Source organism: Magnolia sinica, chromosome 18, assembly GCF_029962835.1.
Source record: "Magnolia sinica isolate HGM2019 chromosome 18, MsV1, whole genome shotgun sequence".
Taxonomy (NCBI): Eukaryota; Viridiplantae; Streptophyta; class Magnoliopsida; order Magnoliales; family Magnoliaceae; genus Magnolia; species Magnolia sinica.
In genome coordinates this window covers 9,032,834-9,047,742 of record NC_080590.1, presented here as the reverse complement: position 1 = coordinate 9,047,742, position 14,909 = coordinate 9,032,834, and the positions used below count along the sequence as shown (strand labels likewise).

General features: G+C 39.6%; 1 protein-coding gene across 1 annotated transcript; it reads right to left on the bottom strand.

The window, feature by feature from the left end:
• Positions 1-12,009: 12,009 nt before the first annotated feature.
• On the bottom strand, positions 12,010-14,683 carry LOC131233866 (probable polygalacturonase). Its single transcript, XM_058230690.1, has 3 exons — positions 13,004-14,683; positions 12,582-12,702; positions 12,010-12,444 (listed from the first exon to the last, which is right to left on the bottom strand). Exons 1-3 carry the CDS (start codon positions 13,400-13,402, stop codon positions 12,257-12,259), a joined length of 708 nt encoding a protein of 235 aa, XP_058086673.1. The 5' UTR covers positions 13,403-14,683; the 3' UTR covers positions 12,010-12,256.
• Between the last annotated feature and the right edge of the window lie 226 nt (positions 14,684-14,909).

Here is a 14,909-nt window from a genome sequence, read left to right as displayed (position 1 = left end):
CCCCAGTCTTATTAGAGGTTTGTTTTGCCCCTGTCGCGACTCAGGATCCAGCGTTTGTTGCCGCCTCTGGGGCCCACATGATGAGATGGGAGCTTGGATTAGGTGAGGCAAGGCCAAGGGTTACAGCATGTGCGTGAGGCCCTGACCGCAGGTCCCACCTTGATGACTATGTTATATATCCACGCCGTCCATCCGTTTTGCCCAATCATTTTAATATATGATCCCAAAAGAGAGGCAGATACGAATCTCAAGTGGGCCACACCACAGGAAAACAGTGGTGATTGAACGCCGACCGTTAAAAACTTTCTAGGGCCCACTGTAATGTTTATTTGACATCCAACCTGTTGATAAGGTCACACATATCTGGATGAAGAGAAAACACGAATACCATCCTGATCTAAAACTTTTTTGGGCCCCAAATAAGTTTTAAATTGTGGGAGTTCAATCCCTACTGTGTGGTCCACCTGAGATTTATATCTCCCTCAGTTTTGGGATCATGCACTAAAATGAGCTGGTAAAACGGATGGACGGCATGGATATACTGTAGATACATTGAAGTGGCCCCAATGTTCAGGACCTCACCCATTATGCTGGTACCCTGCCTCACCTAATCCGCGTCCATGAGAGATGGACTGATGACTCGAGCCGTCCACATTCTCCTTATAACAATAAATACGCTATTGTCAGATAATATCGTTTCATCGATGATCCACCTTTGACTTTTGTAGTTGAATTCGAACCGTCCAAAATTTTCATTTCATTGTTCGAAATTCATCTACACATAACGATGGACACAATCATCCTTGCAGTGTAAGGTTCCTATGGTGGCCTAAATAACATTTAATCCACAACATAAACGGTTCCGATCATCTAACTACTCAACATGTGGGCTCCATTGGGTGGAGACATACGCTGGATTCTCAATCGCGACAGAGGCAAAACGAACTGTATTTCTTACATGATACATGGAACTCTTTGCACAGTATCCACGGGTTTTCTATTCTGACGACTGGGGTCCATGGTTATGAAATCCAGACCGTTGGTCTGCCTAATTCCAGTGTGTTAGAATATCAAATATCATGGATTGGAAGATCCAAGAAACAAGTTAAGGGATATTTTAAGTTGAATGTGGACCGTTCTTATATTTCTCATTCTGAGCCGTTTATCTGCAGTCGGATTAAGATTATACCGTCAAGTTCATTTTTGAGGCACAGTTCATCCATTGTGGGACAGGACAGATATTGGTCCGGATTATAACCCTGGCCCCACTTCTTAGATTGAAAAGCTGTGTGTTTTGTGCAAACTCTCGAGCCGCGCGTATCATTTCGTAACTGCCCTTTCGAAGCGTGCGCATCAGTGGTGGTGGGTTGTTGGCATTTCTTGGAAGGTACCTTTGAGCGAACAAATGCGGAAGCGATGTATTGACGTTAGCAAGTTCAGTGGGTCTGATCATGAGGTTTGTGCTGTATCCAAACCGTCACTCCATTTCGCGATCTCGTCTTAAAGTGTGAGAAGAAAAATAAGACAGGTATAACTACCAAGTGCACCACACTGCAAAAAGCAGTGGGGGATTGAACCTCTACCATTGAAACCCTTTTTGGGGTCACAAAAGTTTTGCATAAATATAAAATTTATTTTTCCTCTTAATTTATGTCTTTGTGATCTTATGAACGGATTGGATGGAAAATAAATGTTATGATGGGCCCTACGAATTTTTTAACAGTGAAAATCATTATCTCAGCTGCTATTCGTGGTGTGGTCCAGGTGATTTTTGGATATGATTCATTTTTTGTAAAATGCTTTAAAATTATCTCTAAAAATAGATGAACGGTGTAGATATAATAAATAAATCACTGTGGGGCTATGTAACTTTGATCTCCTTTGAACTGTTCGTACAACTCGGAGCTCGAGGAGCGCCCGTGCTCGTCCTGGCACGATACGGACCTACTGCCAGCTATCTAGCTAGTGTCTGGTACACCAGCCAAACCGCTTCCAACAAATGCGATAGAAACGGAAGCCGATTGGCTGGTGTACCTCACACCAGCTATATTGATCCACTTACACCTTGGCATGCGACCCTTTGACAAGGCGACACGGACCTGTTCGAAGAGAAAGCACATATATCAGCTTAATCTAAGGTTTTTGTGTCTCCAAAGAAGATTAATCAAACACATGCATCCTACTTGCCAAACTGATGCGCGTGTTCGATATCTGGACCGTTCATAAGACGAAGCCCAGACATAATCTGCCTCATGCAAAAGATTAGTGGTTCCATTTATCAGTAGATCCGTATTTTGAATGTGGACGGTACAATCTTTTATAAGTAGTCTGGTTTTAATATGATGGACCGGATCTCACGCGCCACGTAGAATGTGTGAGACGCATCTTCATGCAGCTTAGGTGTAAGTGCATGAGATCTCGCCCGCCCATCAGGTGAAACAACCCCTACTTTTCGTTGATCCCAAAAATCAGGCTGATTCAACACGCATTATTTTGGCCCACCTGAACTTTGGAATGGCATGGTTTTGGGGGGAATGCTTTTCATCCTTATGAGGAAAGTTAGATGAATGGATTGGATGAAATGTAGATAGCACTTTGGATCCTACAACAAACCAACGGTGACCGTTCCATACTATCTGTTTCTTATGATGTGGCCTACCTAAAAAATTTTCTCTTCATGATTTCTGGTTTTCAGCTTTAAAGAGAAGCAGATTACCCGATGAACGGGTTGGATCTAATTAAAGATTGACCCACGCGGCAATAGGTACGATACGAAACGTAACTAGCAGGGAGGCTAGTGCGATTCTTGAAATGGCATTTTCTGCCGCATGGGAGCTGCAGTGGAACGTGATGCGAAGCGCACAATTTCATAAACGAGCGGAAGAGTAAATACATCTCTACACCACATACACGAGTTCTAAATTCTGTCAACTGAGACCTATGGTTACGTAATCCAGACCATTGTTCTGTTTTCTCCCACCGTGGATGGAGAAATTATAAAATATCTTTTAGATCCAAATTTCCCAGCGACCACTATTTGGATCCTTTCAGTTGACTGTTGCTGCATTTTTCTTCTTAACCGTCAATCTGTGTCCCAAAAGTATAAAGATTTAGCATGGTCTATCAACGATGTTTCTAAGGCCTAGTAAACCAACGATGGGACACAGCAGAAGGATGGTCTAGATTGTCTAACTATGGGCCCCACTGGTAAGAACTGAAAACCAGTGGATCCTATGCAAGTTGTGGGCCACGTGTCGAATGCGAATATAATTCCTCCTGGGTGGAATTCACAGTTGTTAAGGTCACCCCGTCCAATCTGCTTGACACGTTGTCCAGTGATCCAGACTGTTATCTGCTTGGACACACTGCGGAAGTGGCATTCCTCAAAATATCCCATGCTAGAAATGTTATAGGGTAAGTATTACAGCTGATCCAAACCATCCAGTCAGTGGCCGGCAGAAATTGATGAATTCAATAAAGATAGGTCCAGTTGCCGATGTTTAGGGCCGTTTAATCACAGTGGTTTTTCAGAACAATAAAAGCATATTAGATTAGATCTAATGGATGGACCACACGCGATGTGAATAATGATAAGTTCAAATGCAACTATGTGCATGGCTAGGTTTCCATACATTGCCCATTAGATCATTTTTCGGTTTACCATACTTAGCATACTCCAGTAAGAAGATGCTAACTCAGTGACATTTTACCCATTTTATTATTAACCATTGATACATGAGCCACGTATGGAAAGCTTAGGCCCGATCGGATGCAGCAAAACTTTTGCTCCAAACACTTCATCTTCAACAGATATATCCTTAAAGCTGCATATTAGGTAATTTAATTGAAAACTTTTAACCCACTTATTGTTATGGTTGTTTGGATCCTTATTTACTTTACATGATTTATTTATGCTTCCAGTAGCTTATTTATGTTTCTACTTATTCAATACATAAGTATATTTTATTTTTAATAAACAAATAATTTATCAGTGAAAAAAAAAAATAGTTTGATTTTAACATCACAATAAGTACTTGGTACACCATTAATATCCACCGTCCATCATGTGGGCCGTTCATTATGTTGAACCTACTTTAGATGTTGATCATCCCTATGGGCCCACATTTAATGTGGATTGTCCATCATACAAGGCCCAACTTCAAAGTGGGTCATCCATCAAGCGAGGCCCACCTTGAATGTGAGTCATTCATCATTAGGGGTTCAACCTTCAATGTGAGTTGTCCTTGTGTAGGCCGTCCATTATATGGGTCATTCATCATTGGCACCTTTAATATGGACCGTCCATTATATGGGCCCACCTTGATATGGGTCATCCATCATGTGGGGCTTACCATAAAAAAAAAAAAAAAAAAAAAAATTGCTCATCATGTGGGGGGCCACCTTCAATATCCATTGCCTATCATGTTGAGCTTACCCTTGATATGGATTGTCCATCGTGTGGGCCTCACCTTCGATGTAGGTCGTCTATCATGCGGGGCCTAACTTAGATGTGAGCCATTCATCATTAGGAGTCAACATTTGATGCAAGTCATCCATTATGTGGGGCCAACCCTGATGTGAGTCATCCATCACATGGGGACCACTTTCAATACCCACCACCCATCATGTGGGCGCACCTTTAACGTGGATTGTCCTTCCTGTGAGCCCCACCTTCAATGTGGGTCATCCATCATGCGGGCCCACCTTGAATGTGGGTCATTCATCATTAGGGCTTAACCTTTGATGTGGACCATCCATTGTATGGGCCCCACCTTCAACATCCGCTACCCATCACTCAAAGCCCACCTTTCATGTGGATGTCCATTGTATGGGCAACACCTTCAAGATGGGTCATCCATCATGTAGGGCTTGTCCATCATGTAGGGCTCGTCTTGAATATGAGCCATTCATTATTAGGGACCAACCTTTGTTGCGGGCCAATGTTAATATGGGTCATCTATCATGTGGGCCCCACTTTCTATGTTGATCATCCGTAATGTGGGGCCTCCTTTGAGATGGACATCCATCACATGGAGAGATAAGAGGGATAGAGAAAAGTGATTGGCCAAAAAATTAAAAAGCAAGAACAAAAGCAAATAAGTAACTTTCATGTACTCGGTTATCTTTTCAATGATGCATGCAAAAGAAAAATAAAAATTAATTAATTTAAAAGGCAACTTATTAATTAAATATAAGTTAAACGATTACTTATTAGGTGGTATCCAAGCAGGCCCCCATCAAACACCCAAAAAAAATCATCGGACACATGATGCATTCTTGCACTAAAACATTGGCACATGCGAATTTCTACCGTTAAGAATAACATACATGGCACATATCAGGTGCTTGAAAATTGATGACACGTGGAGTAGACATTAACACATTCTGCACACGTGACATTGCACATTTGATAGGTGTGGCACATGTAATGGAAATATCAAATAGCTAATGCATGCGCATTGAGGAGGGCATTGAGGAATTACTAGTAAATTATTTAGGAACAAGAAAATTCTCTTTTTCCAAAAGGAATCATGATTGGCTATTTATCCGAAGAGGTTGAATCTGCTACAACATTAGTTGAAAAAGCTTTTTGTATAACTTTGTTTGTTGGACTATTGTGCTTTTGTGCATGTAATCTGGTATGTTCAAAAGTATCTCCTAACATAAAAGTGGGACACCTCAAAAATTAAAAGGCCAATCTAATTATGACATCAGCCACTATGTGAATTCAGAAGTTGTTGGATGAATATTCGTTATAGTCCACGCTAATAATTGTATAGGCTTGATTTTAGAGACATCACATCATGAATGTGGGACTCATTTGATGTGGTGGTTGGATGGCATACAAACATGACCATAAGACCCTAAGCATATAGTTGAATAATGGGCATGAAGGTGAATAAGGGCCTATTTGTTAACACTGAATTTTTATATTTAATTTGGAATTTGAAAAATATTCCATGTTTAATGGTGTTTGTTAGTGCATAAGAAGGAAAGCGCTCCACGATTTTATGTTGAAATTTTTCCATGATGGGAGTCTTTTATGTTGAAACTTTTTCAAGATGGGAGTCTAGCTTGACGGGGAATGGAGAATGCGATCGGTGATTATTATTTTTTTAATCCAAAATTATCCTTTGCGAGAGAGGTTTTCTCCCTTGCGTTATACACATCCAAACTTTTAACACGGGGTACTTCTCTAAGCCCACCATGATATATGTATTTCATCCATTCCAGTCATTCATTTTTAAAGATCATTTTAGGGCTTGATACAAAAAATGAGGGAAATCTCAGGTGGACCACACCACAAGAAAACAATAGTGATTGGATATCCACCGTTAAAATTCTCCTAAGGCCCAGTGTATTGTTTATTTGACATCCGATATGTTGATTAGGTCATATAGACCCAGATGAATGGAAAAAACAAAGATCAACTTGATCCAAAACTTTTATGGCCCCCAAAAAGTTTTTAATAGTCGACGTTCACTCAACACTGTTTCCTGTAAAGTGGTCCACTTGAGATCGAGATATACCTCATTTTGGTCTCATATCGTAAAATGATATAGAAACATAGATGGATGACATGGATGAAACACATTCATCATGGTGGGACCCACATAACACCGACCACCAGCAATTGGCTGGTGGCAGGGGAGTAGCCAATCTGTTTCCACGTCCGGTTGAGTAGCGAGACTAGCTACTGAAGTGATGTCACCAAGTTATGTGGGCCTCATCATGATGTATGTTTTGTATCCACACCGCCCATCCATTTGGAAATATAATTTTAGGTAAAGATCCAAAGAATGAGTTAAATCTAGAGCTCCGGTGGACCTCACCACAGAAAACAGTGGGGAAAGTGACACCCACCACTAAAAACTTAAATAGGCCCAAAAGTTTTTGATCAAGCTGATATTTGTTTTTTCCCTTCTTTCATGTTTGTGTTAACTTGTGAACAAGTTGTATTTCAAATAAAAATCATGATGCGCCTTAGGAAGGTTTCAACGGTAGGCATTAATCTCCCCACTGTTTGTTGTGGTTGGGTCAACTGCATATTTGGATTTGCCTCATTATTTAACTCATGCCCTAAAATTAAATCTCCAAATAGATGAACAGTGTTGATAAAGCACATACATCATAGTGGGGCCCACATACATCATAGTGGGCCCTCAAAACTTGGTGACGTCACTTTGGTGGCAAATCTCGCTATTTAACATGTTAATAGTTAATCCGCGTCTGCCTAGGGATTGGCCGGTGTACCTTATATCAGCTATATTGACATTAGCAAGTTCTATGGATCCCATCATGAGGTATATGTTATATCCAAACCGTCTATCCATTTGGCGAGTTCGTACTAAGACTTGAGATGAAAAATAAGACATATCGAACTATCAAGTGGACCACAATGTAAACGGGGGATTGAACATCTACCATTGAAACCCTTCAGTGAGCACCGTTGAAGCATTTTTATGCCCATAAAAATTTTGTATCAAGTTATATTTTAGGTGTTTTCACTACATCCAATTGGAAATGACCTTATAAACGGTTTGGATAGCATATAAACATCAAGGTGGCCCTTTTTTGAAGGTTTTGTTGCTATTGGTACTCAACCCTACACGACACATCGTGACCATCTTCCCGCTAAGAGGAATTGAGGGCCTCATGAATAATGATATTTTAATTTATTTGAATTAAATGTAATGATTTTATTTTAATTTAATAAAAAATAATTTCTTTATGATGTGAAACATTTCCACAGGAGAGATGGGGGCAAATTTGTCAAATTAACATATTTCAAACATTTAAGATGTTTGTTAACAAACAGATTATTTCAAATTCAGTACTTAATTTTCAGACTTCAGCCATAATTAGCAAAGAAGTTTTTTGACTTCAGATTTAGATTCGGTCTTTAGACTTCAGGTTTAACAAATGGGGCCTAAGCTCCGGGCATATGCTATGGGGATTCCATGATAGTCAAAGGTACGGCTCGAGGTGCTCATGATGATGTATGGCTTTTATCCACACAGTCATCTATTTTTCTATATCACTGGATGGTAGAAGGCCAAAAATGACGCAACCCAAGTGGACCATATTAAAAGAAGCAGTGGTAATAATAAAGCGAATTATTGAAACCCTCCTAGGGCTCACCGTAATGCTTATATGCCATTTAACCTATTAATAAGGTCACATAGACATGGATGAAGGAAAAACACAAATATCACCATTGATAGAATCTTATGTGGCTCGTGTGAAGTTTTTAATGGTGGGTGTTCAATCCCTATTGTGTGGTCCGCTTGAGCCTTAGTTTGCCTATTTTGAGTCTTATACTTTAAAATAATATAGCAAAATGGATGGAAGGTGTGCATAAAACCTATACATCACGGCGGGGCCCTTAGAGCCCACATGTGTGGAGCTCTGGATCGGAGGGGTAGTACCCAATCCGCGTCCATAACCTTTTGCAGGCAGGCGGCGAATAAGTAGAGGGCTGTGTACCAGGCTCGGACCTGGTAAAATCAAATTTTTGAATAGGTTCGGCCCCTGAACCCAGTCCGAACAGTTAAAATTCTGACGGAATCCAACCTAGGCCCGGCCCGTTCACAGCCCTAAAATAAGAGCTGTAGAAAAGGCGACCTTGCCTTTTTTAAGTAAACGCCAAAGAATCTTGTAAGAGAATTTCTTTCTTTCAACAGTTACCTTGTAACAAGATTAAAAGAGAAATTTTTTCTTTTCAACCGTTATTTTACATGGAGGAATAAGCATAAAGGGAGTTATATGATACTCATGCAGCCCCATATGCATTCGCAGACACAAACGGAAACGTGAGCAGGGAGACGTAAGCGGATTGCACCAGCTACCTGGGATATCCCGTAGACTCTGTGGGCCCACCGTTATGTATTGTGTTTTATCCATGCTTCCATCTATTTTGTCAAAGCTCAAGTGGACCACACCATAGGAAATAATTGATATAATGATGCCCCACCGTGATGACTATTTGCTATCCAACTTGTTCATAAACAGACCTGGATGAAGGTAAAACACACATCATATTCAGTCCTTATATTAACTAAACAGTGGTCCTTGAGAAGTTTTCAACGGTCGATGTTCAAGTGTGTTCTACTTGAGCTTTAGATCTGCCTCATTTTTGGGCTCATCTCCTAAAATGAGCGGTAAAAGACTCTAGCATGCCCGGCACAACACACATGTACGACGTGACCGAAATTTGCACCAAACACTAGGTTCTCTTGGTGTGGATGGCAAATGGTTCAAAATACACAGATTTGTTCATCATATGGTTCATTGGTCCGTCCATTTTCTCCTCCACCATTTTTCGTAGGGATAATTATGGAAATGACCCCTCTAATTTTTAACAATTGTAAAAACCTCCCTCTGATTTGGATTATGGCAAGCACCTCCCCTCTACTCGGAGAGGATAAAGGAATTTACACCAAATGATAAACATACGTACCCTTGTTTTAGGAGTTCGTTTGCATGCATGTGGGGCCCACTAATTGGCTCGTGCGTTTGCAACTAGTCACTAATGGGATTGGGGTGCAATAATAAATTTCACAATGATAATAGTTCATACAGACCGTATGGAGGAATGCTTGATTCGAGCACAACCCAATATTAGGCCATTACCGCCAGTTGATACATGGGCTTCCTACCAAGCCCGCAAGGGACTCTAACCTCAATCCCATCTCTTTTCCATGTACCTTGTTCTCAGATGAAATTGCCTTAGTGTCAGAGCCTGCTAACTGTAAAAGCCCTGTCATTTATGGTTATCATCCCATATCACACCTAGAACATTCCTCTCTTACCACTGAGAATCTGCTTTTATTGGCCCCAAAAATAGAAATCCTATCTTAAACTCCCAAAACGAACCCATAAACTTCGAGGATCTCGGCCCTAAAAATAGAAAACCTATCAAAAATGCTGAAATGAACCCACAAACTCCAAGGATTACCCCATTACACCTTACAGGTGAGATAGTCAAATCCTTCAGAGGACCCTCCTGGAACTCACTTACCTCCACCCATGGATTGTTTGAGGCAGTCCTCAGCCCTAGGCTTCATCACCCAGTGATGCAGCCCTCTAAAAACCATGCATCCTCCTCTTTTGTACATACAACAACATCAAATGAACAGGTTTCCATGGCAGGAAACTCGTTAGCATTCATGATAAAGGAAGCCAAACCGGTAATGCAAAAGGATGAATGCATTAAGGAAGAGGATCCAAGGACATTGCCACGCTAGTTGAAGTTCAACTGAAAAGAACCGGGTGGGGCTGTAGCGTGTAGTTGGGTGCCACTTCCTAAACTGGACCTAGCTATCAGATTCTTGTTGGGGATGTGACCTAGAAAACCAATGTTTAGTTGTTCTTGGACTCGGTTATATGTTGACTTGGACATGTTTTATTATTTTATTCATTAATGTCTTTGTTTATGTGTGAAACATGCTCATTGTCTTTATGGGTTTGCTAGGTTTTATCTCTGAGTCTTGGACACTTTTACTATTGGACGCAATGATCATTGGCTAAGGGAGAGTTGTAGTCCATAGATCTTGGTGTATTGGTCATGATTATAAAGTAATAGGATACCTGCACTCGTGATTATCTTATGTGAGGGAACCAACTTGATTTCAAGATGAACGGTCTCCACCATCAAGCTTGACTTAGTGTGGGTGTGCCTTTATCCTACCCCACATGAGTGTGCTTGTGTACCATAGGTGGCTCCCTAGTTTAAGACATTTAGTCACTTAAATTAGCAAGATTGAGTCCAAGTTATCTATACTAGAACGCCTATCATGTCTAGATTAGAATTATGCTTCACTATTTTCACGAGCTCCATCATATCCTTGGACTTGAGGATGTGTGAGCCATGATGGCTTAGTTGATACTTCTTTTGCTCACTTTACGAGGCCACCCTAGCCACCAAAAGTGAGTGTGGCTAGAAGGTTTTGGGGATTTTCATTAAGTCCATCAAGGAACACACGATCAAATACCGGATCCACTTAGTTTGCTCGAGAAACTTGATTCTTGAGGTTTGAACCATTCATCAAGGGTTTTAACAGTTGGCCAGCACTTATATGGTTTCTGGTTGATTAATTGAGATTTTCAACCATTAAGTTTGAGTTTTAATATCGAATTATTTTAAATCAAAATTTTAGCCTCCATTGTTTCCAACTGAGACTAAATCTAAATTTTAGCCTCAGTTGCCTCCAATTGAAGTTAAATCTATTTTTAACCTCGGTTCTCAACAACCGAGGCTAAAGCCTTTAACCACGGGAGTTGTAGTCTCAGTTTAGATAATTGAGGCAAAACTGAGACTAAAGATAGATTTAGCCTTTGTTGGCATCAACCGAGGCTAAATTCGGTTTTTAACATCATTTATCAATAATCGAGGCTAAATCTAGTTTCTGTCAACAAAAGCTAACAATATTATAATCAACCAATGATTGAATCTGTGCATGTTTCACCCATTTAACATCCATCAAGACAACAATCAACAAGACAATTAATGGTCAATTTAAAGTTTTCAAAACAAACAAACTGCCACATAGCCTTCCACATCCAGTAAGGTCCCCTTCCACGTGACTATTTTCTCTCGGATCGGAGCATCATTTCCATGAGTTACCATCAATCCTGTAAAAAGGAAAACAGAAAACTAAATTATGATGAATATCATTAGCTTAGAAAAAAGAGCATGATCAGTCTTAAAACACTCACTGGAGGTTATTGTTTAATTTTCTCAACATGTAGAATTCTTCTGTTTTTTAGCATTGGCATGTCACTAACCATCCTCCACATCAAGTAAGAGGAGAGTGAACGAATTAGCACCAACCTGGGACTACGCCGTTCATATAAGGAGAATCCGAAGGAGCATGGATCGTTACATTCTGAACCTGTACATTGCTGCATTAATCGAAATAATATGAATTCGACCATGTTCAGCTTTCTCAGAGAAACATACATTTTCTAGTCATGAATTTTACAAAAACGAAAAGAATTCATATTCGGGGTGTATTTGGATGCTCAAATGAACTAAATTGCAATTCATTCGATTCATGGTAGAGGAATGAGTAAGCCCAGGGTGGCATCTTTTAATCCATAATGACAACCGAACACCCAATTGCAATTCTGGGAATTTGAAATTGCAATCAAGATTGTAGTGATTGAAACATACAGGATAGAAAAAGTTTGGTCATGTACTCCTTGTTGACTCAAATTACAAGTATTCAATAAGAATGGGCATTCAAACACAGCCTTAGAAAACATACCTGCAATAGACTGGATGAATGTTCCATGTAGGAGAATTCAAGAGAGTCAGATTTGAAATGACAATATCGGTGGAGTTCTCAAGCTCCACAAGGTGAGGGCGACTATAGTTCAATGAATGAGAACTGGTCCACTCCCACCAAACGGCACCCTGACCATCGATGGTTCCATTATGACCTGTTCCATTAATGAAAAGAAAAAGAAGAAGAAAATTAAAGGAAAGATGAGATCCCCCAACTAAGAAACCATGTAAATCTCCAATTCAGTTTTACTAGAAATTTGATTAAAAGAAGTAGAGAAGATATGCATCATGCCTGTTATAACCACATCCTTTAACTGGTGTCCATTTATCAAGCTTCGATACCGTTCACCTGGAAGTTCAATCCCTCTACCATATGAAGGTAAGGGTTCAACGACTGGCCACAGAGATAAGTCCTATAAGAGAATGGGAAAAAGAAAGTTCAGCAATCTAAAAAGCTAGAGATCTTATTGACTTTAACCTTGGATATTAGTATCTTCTTGCAATAGGTTGAAATTAACCCAACTCATTTGCTTCAAAATCAGAAAATGCCCCTAACAACATTTTTTGAAATAGTTCACATTGCTCTTCAAACAGGAAAGGAATAAAAAACACAGGTCAACAATGTAAAAACCGACTGATTGGGCTATATTAGAATGCAATGTAAAAGAATATCCAAATGAGTAAAACTACAGTCCATAGAGAGTGGAAGAAGACCTGAGTTCCAAGGATGACAGCATCTTTTTCCAAGAAGAGGGTAAGATGACTGATGAGATTAAAGCTTCCAGTGAGCCACCTGCCTGCTGGAACATAGAGTTGAGCCCCGCCCTTGTCGGCAAACGACCGAAGATAGAAGATGGCATTCTGGAATGCAAGTGTATTCAGTGTCTTCCCATCTCCTTCAGCCCCAAATTCCAAGATGGAGACACTGTGAGGCCTCAGGAGCAAAGTCAAATCTCTACCGTATTTGCATTGCACATCGCTCTCTCCTTCAATGCCTTTAACACCATCACTTAGGGCAAGAAGCAATAGCAGTGCCACCTGATGAAACAACTGCAACGATGAGATAAAACAAGAAGCAATTACCATTTTCAAAGCATATTCAATAAATTCCATTGATGCAAATACTAGAAAGATAAATGATATTCAATTCAATTATACTTTGCCCATTGATGCAAATACTAGAAAAAGATAAATGATACTCAATTCAATTATAATTGCAAAATTTCAAAATCGAAGGAAAATAAGGAGTTGAGAACAGAACTTCTGAAAACCAGCAATCAAAGCAATTTTTTTCAATCCAATTTTCATAATGTGCTAGTTTGAATTTCATCAAATTCACTAGAGACTGGGAATTTAAAAAAGCAAATGCAGTAGACTGACAATTGGAACAGTTTTTCCAATCCGGTTTTCTCCTGTGCAAATTTGAATCTGACTGAATTCATAAGAAATTCTGAAAACTTTTGAAGTGAAATCCATAAAAAGAATAACAAAAGGAAAGCAAGAGGATCAAAATAAAGAACCAAAGAACCATTCATTCACATAATGATGGATAGACATTGGTTGATAACTCCGTGCAAATTTGGGAAGGCAGATGAATTTATACAATATTCTCAAACATAGACGGCGGAATAAATCAAATGGGTCACCCGAAAACCTCTAATCTAGGCCAATACAGGAATTTCTAAATATGCCTGTTAATGTACAAATCAGCCTCTCAACACCTACGAGAGCGCCAAAACCAAAACTGGAGTCGAGTACATGATAGGAGGATTTGAGAAGCAATAACAGATATGAAATTAACACCTAAAGTATAATTAAAAAAATCAAAATAAAAAATACAAGTTGGGAATTTCGCATAAAAAGAAAATTGCAAATGTTACCATAAAAAAATAAATAAATAAATAAAAAGCTGAAAAAAAGTCGAGAATTCATATCCGTGAACCAGAAGCTAAAAGAACCAAAAGAATCTCAAAACACAAAAAGTCGATCTAAAAGAAGAATAAAAAAAAATCCAGGAATTTAGATTTCAAAACAGGAAAGGCAAAGAAAACATTGGAATTTTGATTAACAGAACATCTGATTCGAGAGGCAGTCCAAAATAGAACCCACCCAAAACCCAATCACAAGAGAACTAAATGAAAAACATGATTAGAAAACAACCCTCACCCTCAGAAAAGCACTCCAAACTTAGAAAATCCACACAACCAATGACTGGAAATTCAAATAAATGCAAACATAAAATTCAGAGGTCCAAAGAAGCAGATAGAAAACAAATTCCTCATCTTCCTCTGCTTCTTTGTCAGTGCTTTTCGCAGGTGAGTTTCCAATCCACCCAACATCCAATCAACAAAAAATAAAAGAATAATAAAAAACAATCCAAAAGCCTAAATTACAATCACCCGAAGAAGAACATGACTATAACAATTACACCCACTTCTCGAAAGAACAAAGAAAAAAAAAACCCTCCTGGAACTCACTTACCTCCACCCATGGATTGTTTGAGGCAGTCCTCAGCCCTAGGCTTCATCACCCAGTGATGCAGCCCTCTAAAAACCATGCATCCTCCTCTTTTGTACATACAACAACATCAAATGAACAGGTTTCCATGGCAGGAAACTCG

What these genes read in the sequence shown, in the direction of transcription:
- LOC131233866 (XM_058230690.1), bottom strand. Translation starts at nt 13,402, where the DNA reads ATGGAATTTATTGAATATGCTTTGAAAATGGTAATTGCTTCTTGTTTT. An exon ending in CTGTCATCCTTGGAACTCAG is followed by an intron (nt 12,703 to 13,003) that starts GTCTTCTTCCAC and finishes ATTCTCTTATAG; the next exon opens with GACTTATCTCTGTGGCCAGT. An exon ending in AAAGGATGTGGTTATAACAG is followed by an intron (nt 12,445 to 12,581) that starts GCATGATGCATA and finishes TTAATGGAACAG; the next exon opens with GTCATAATGGAACCATCGAT.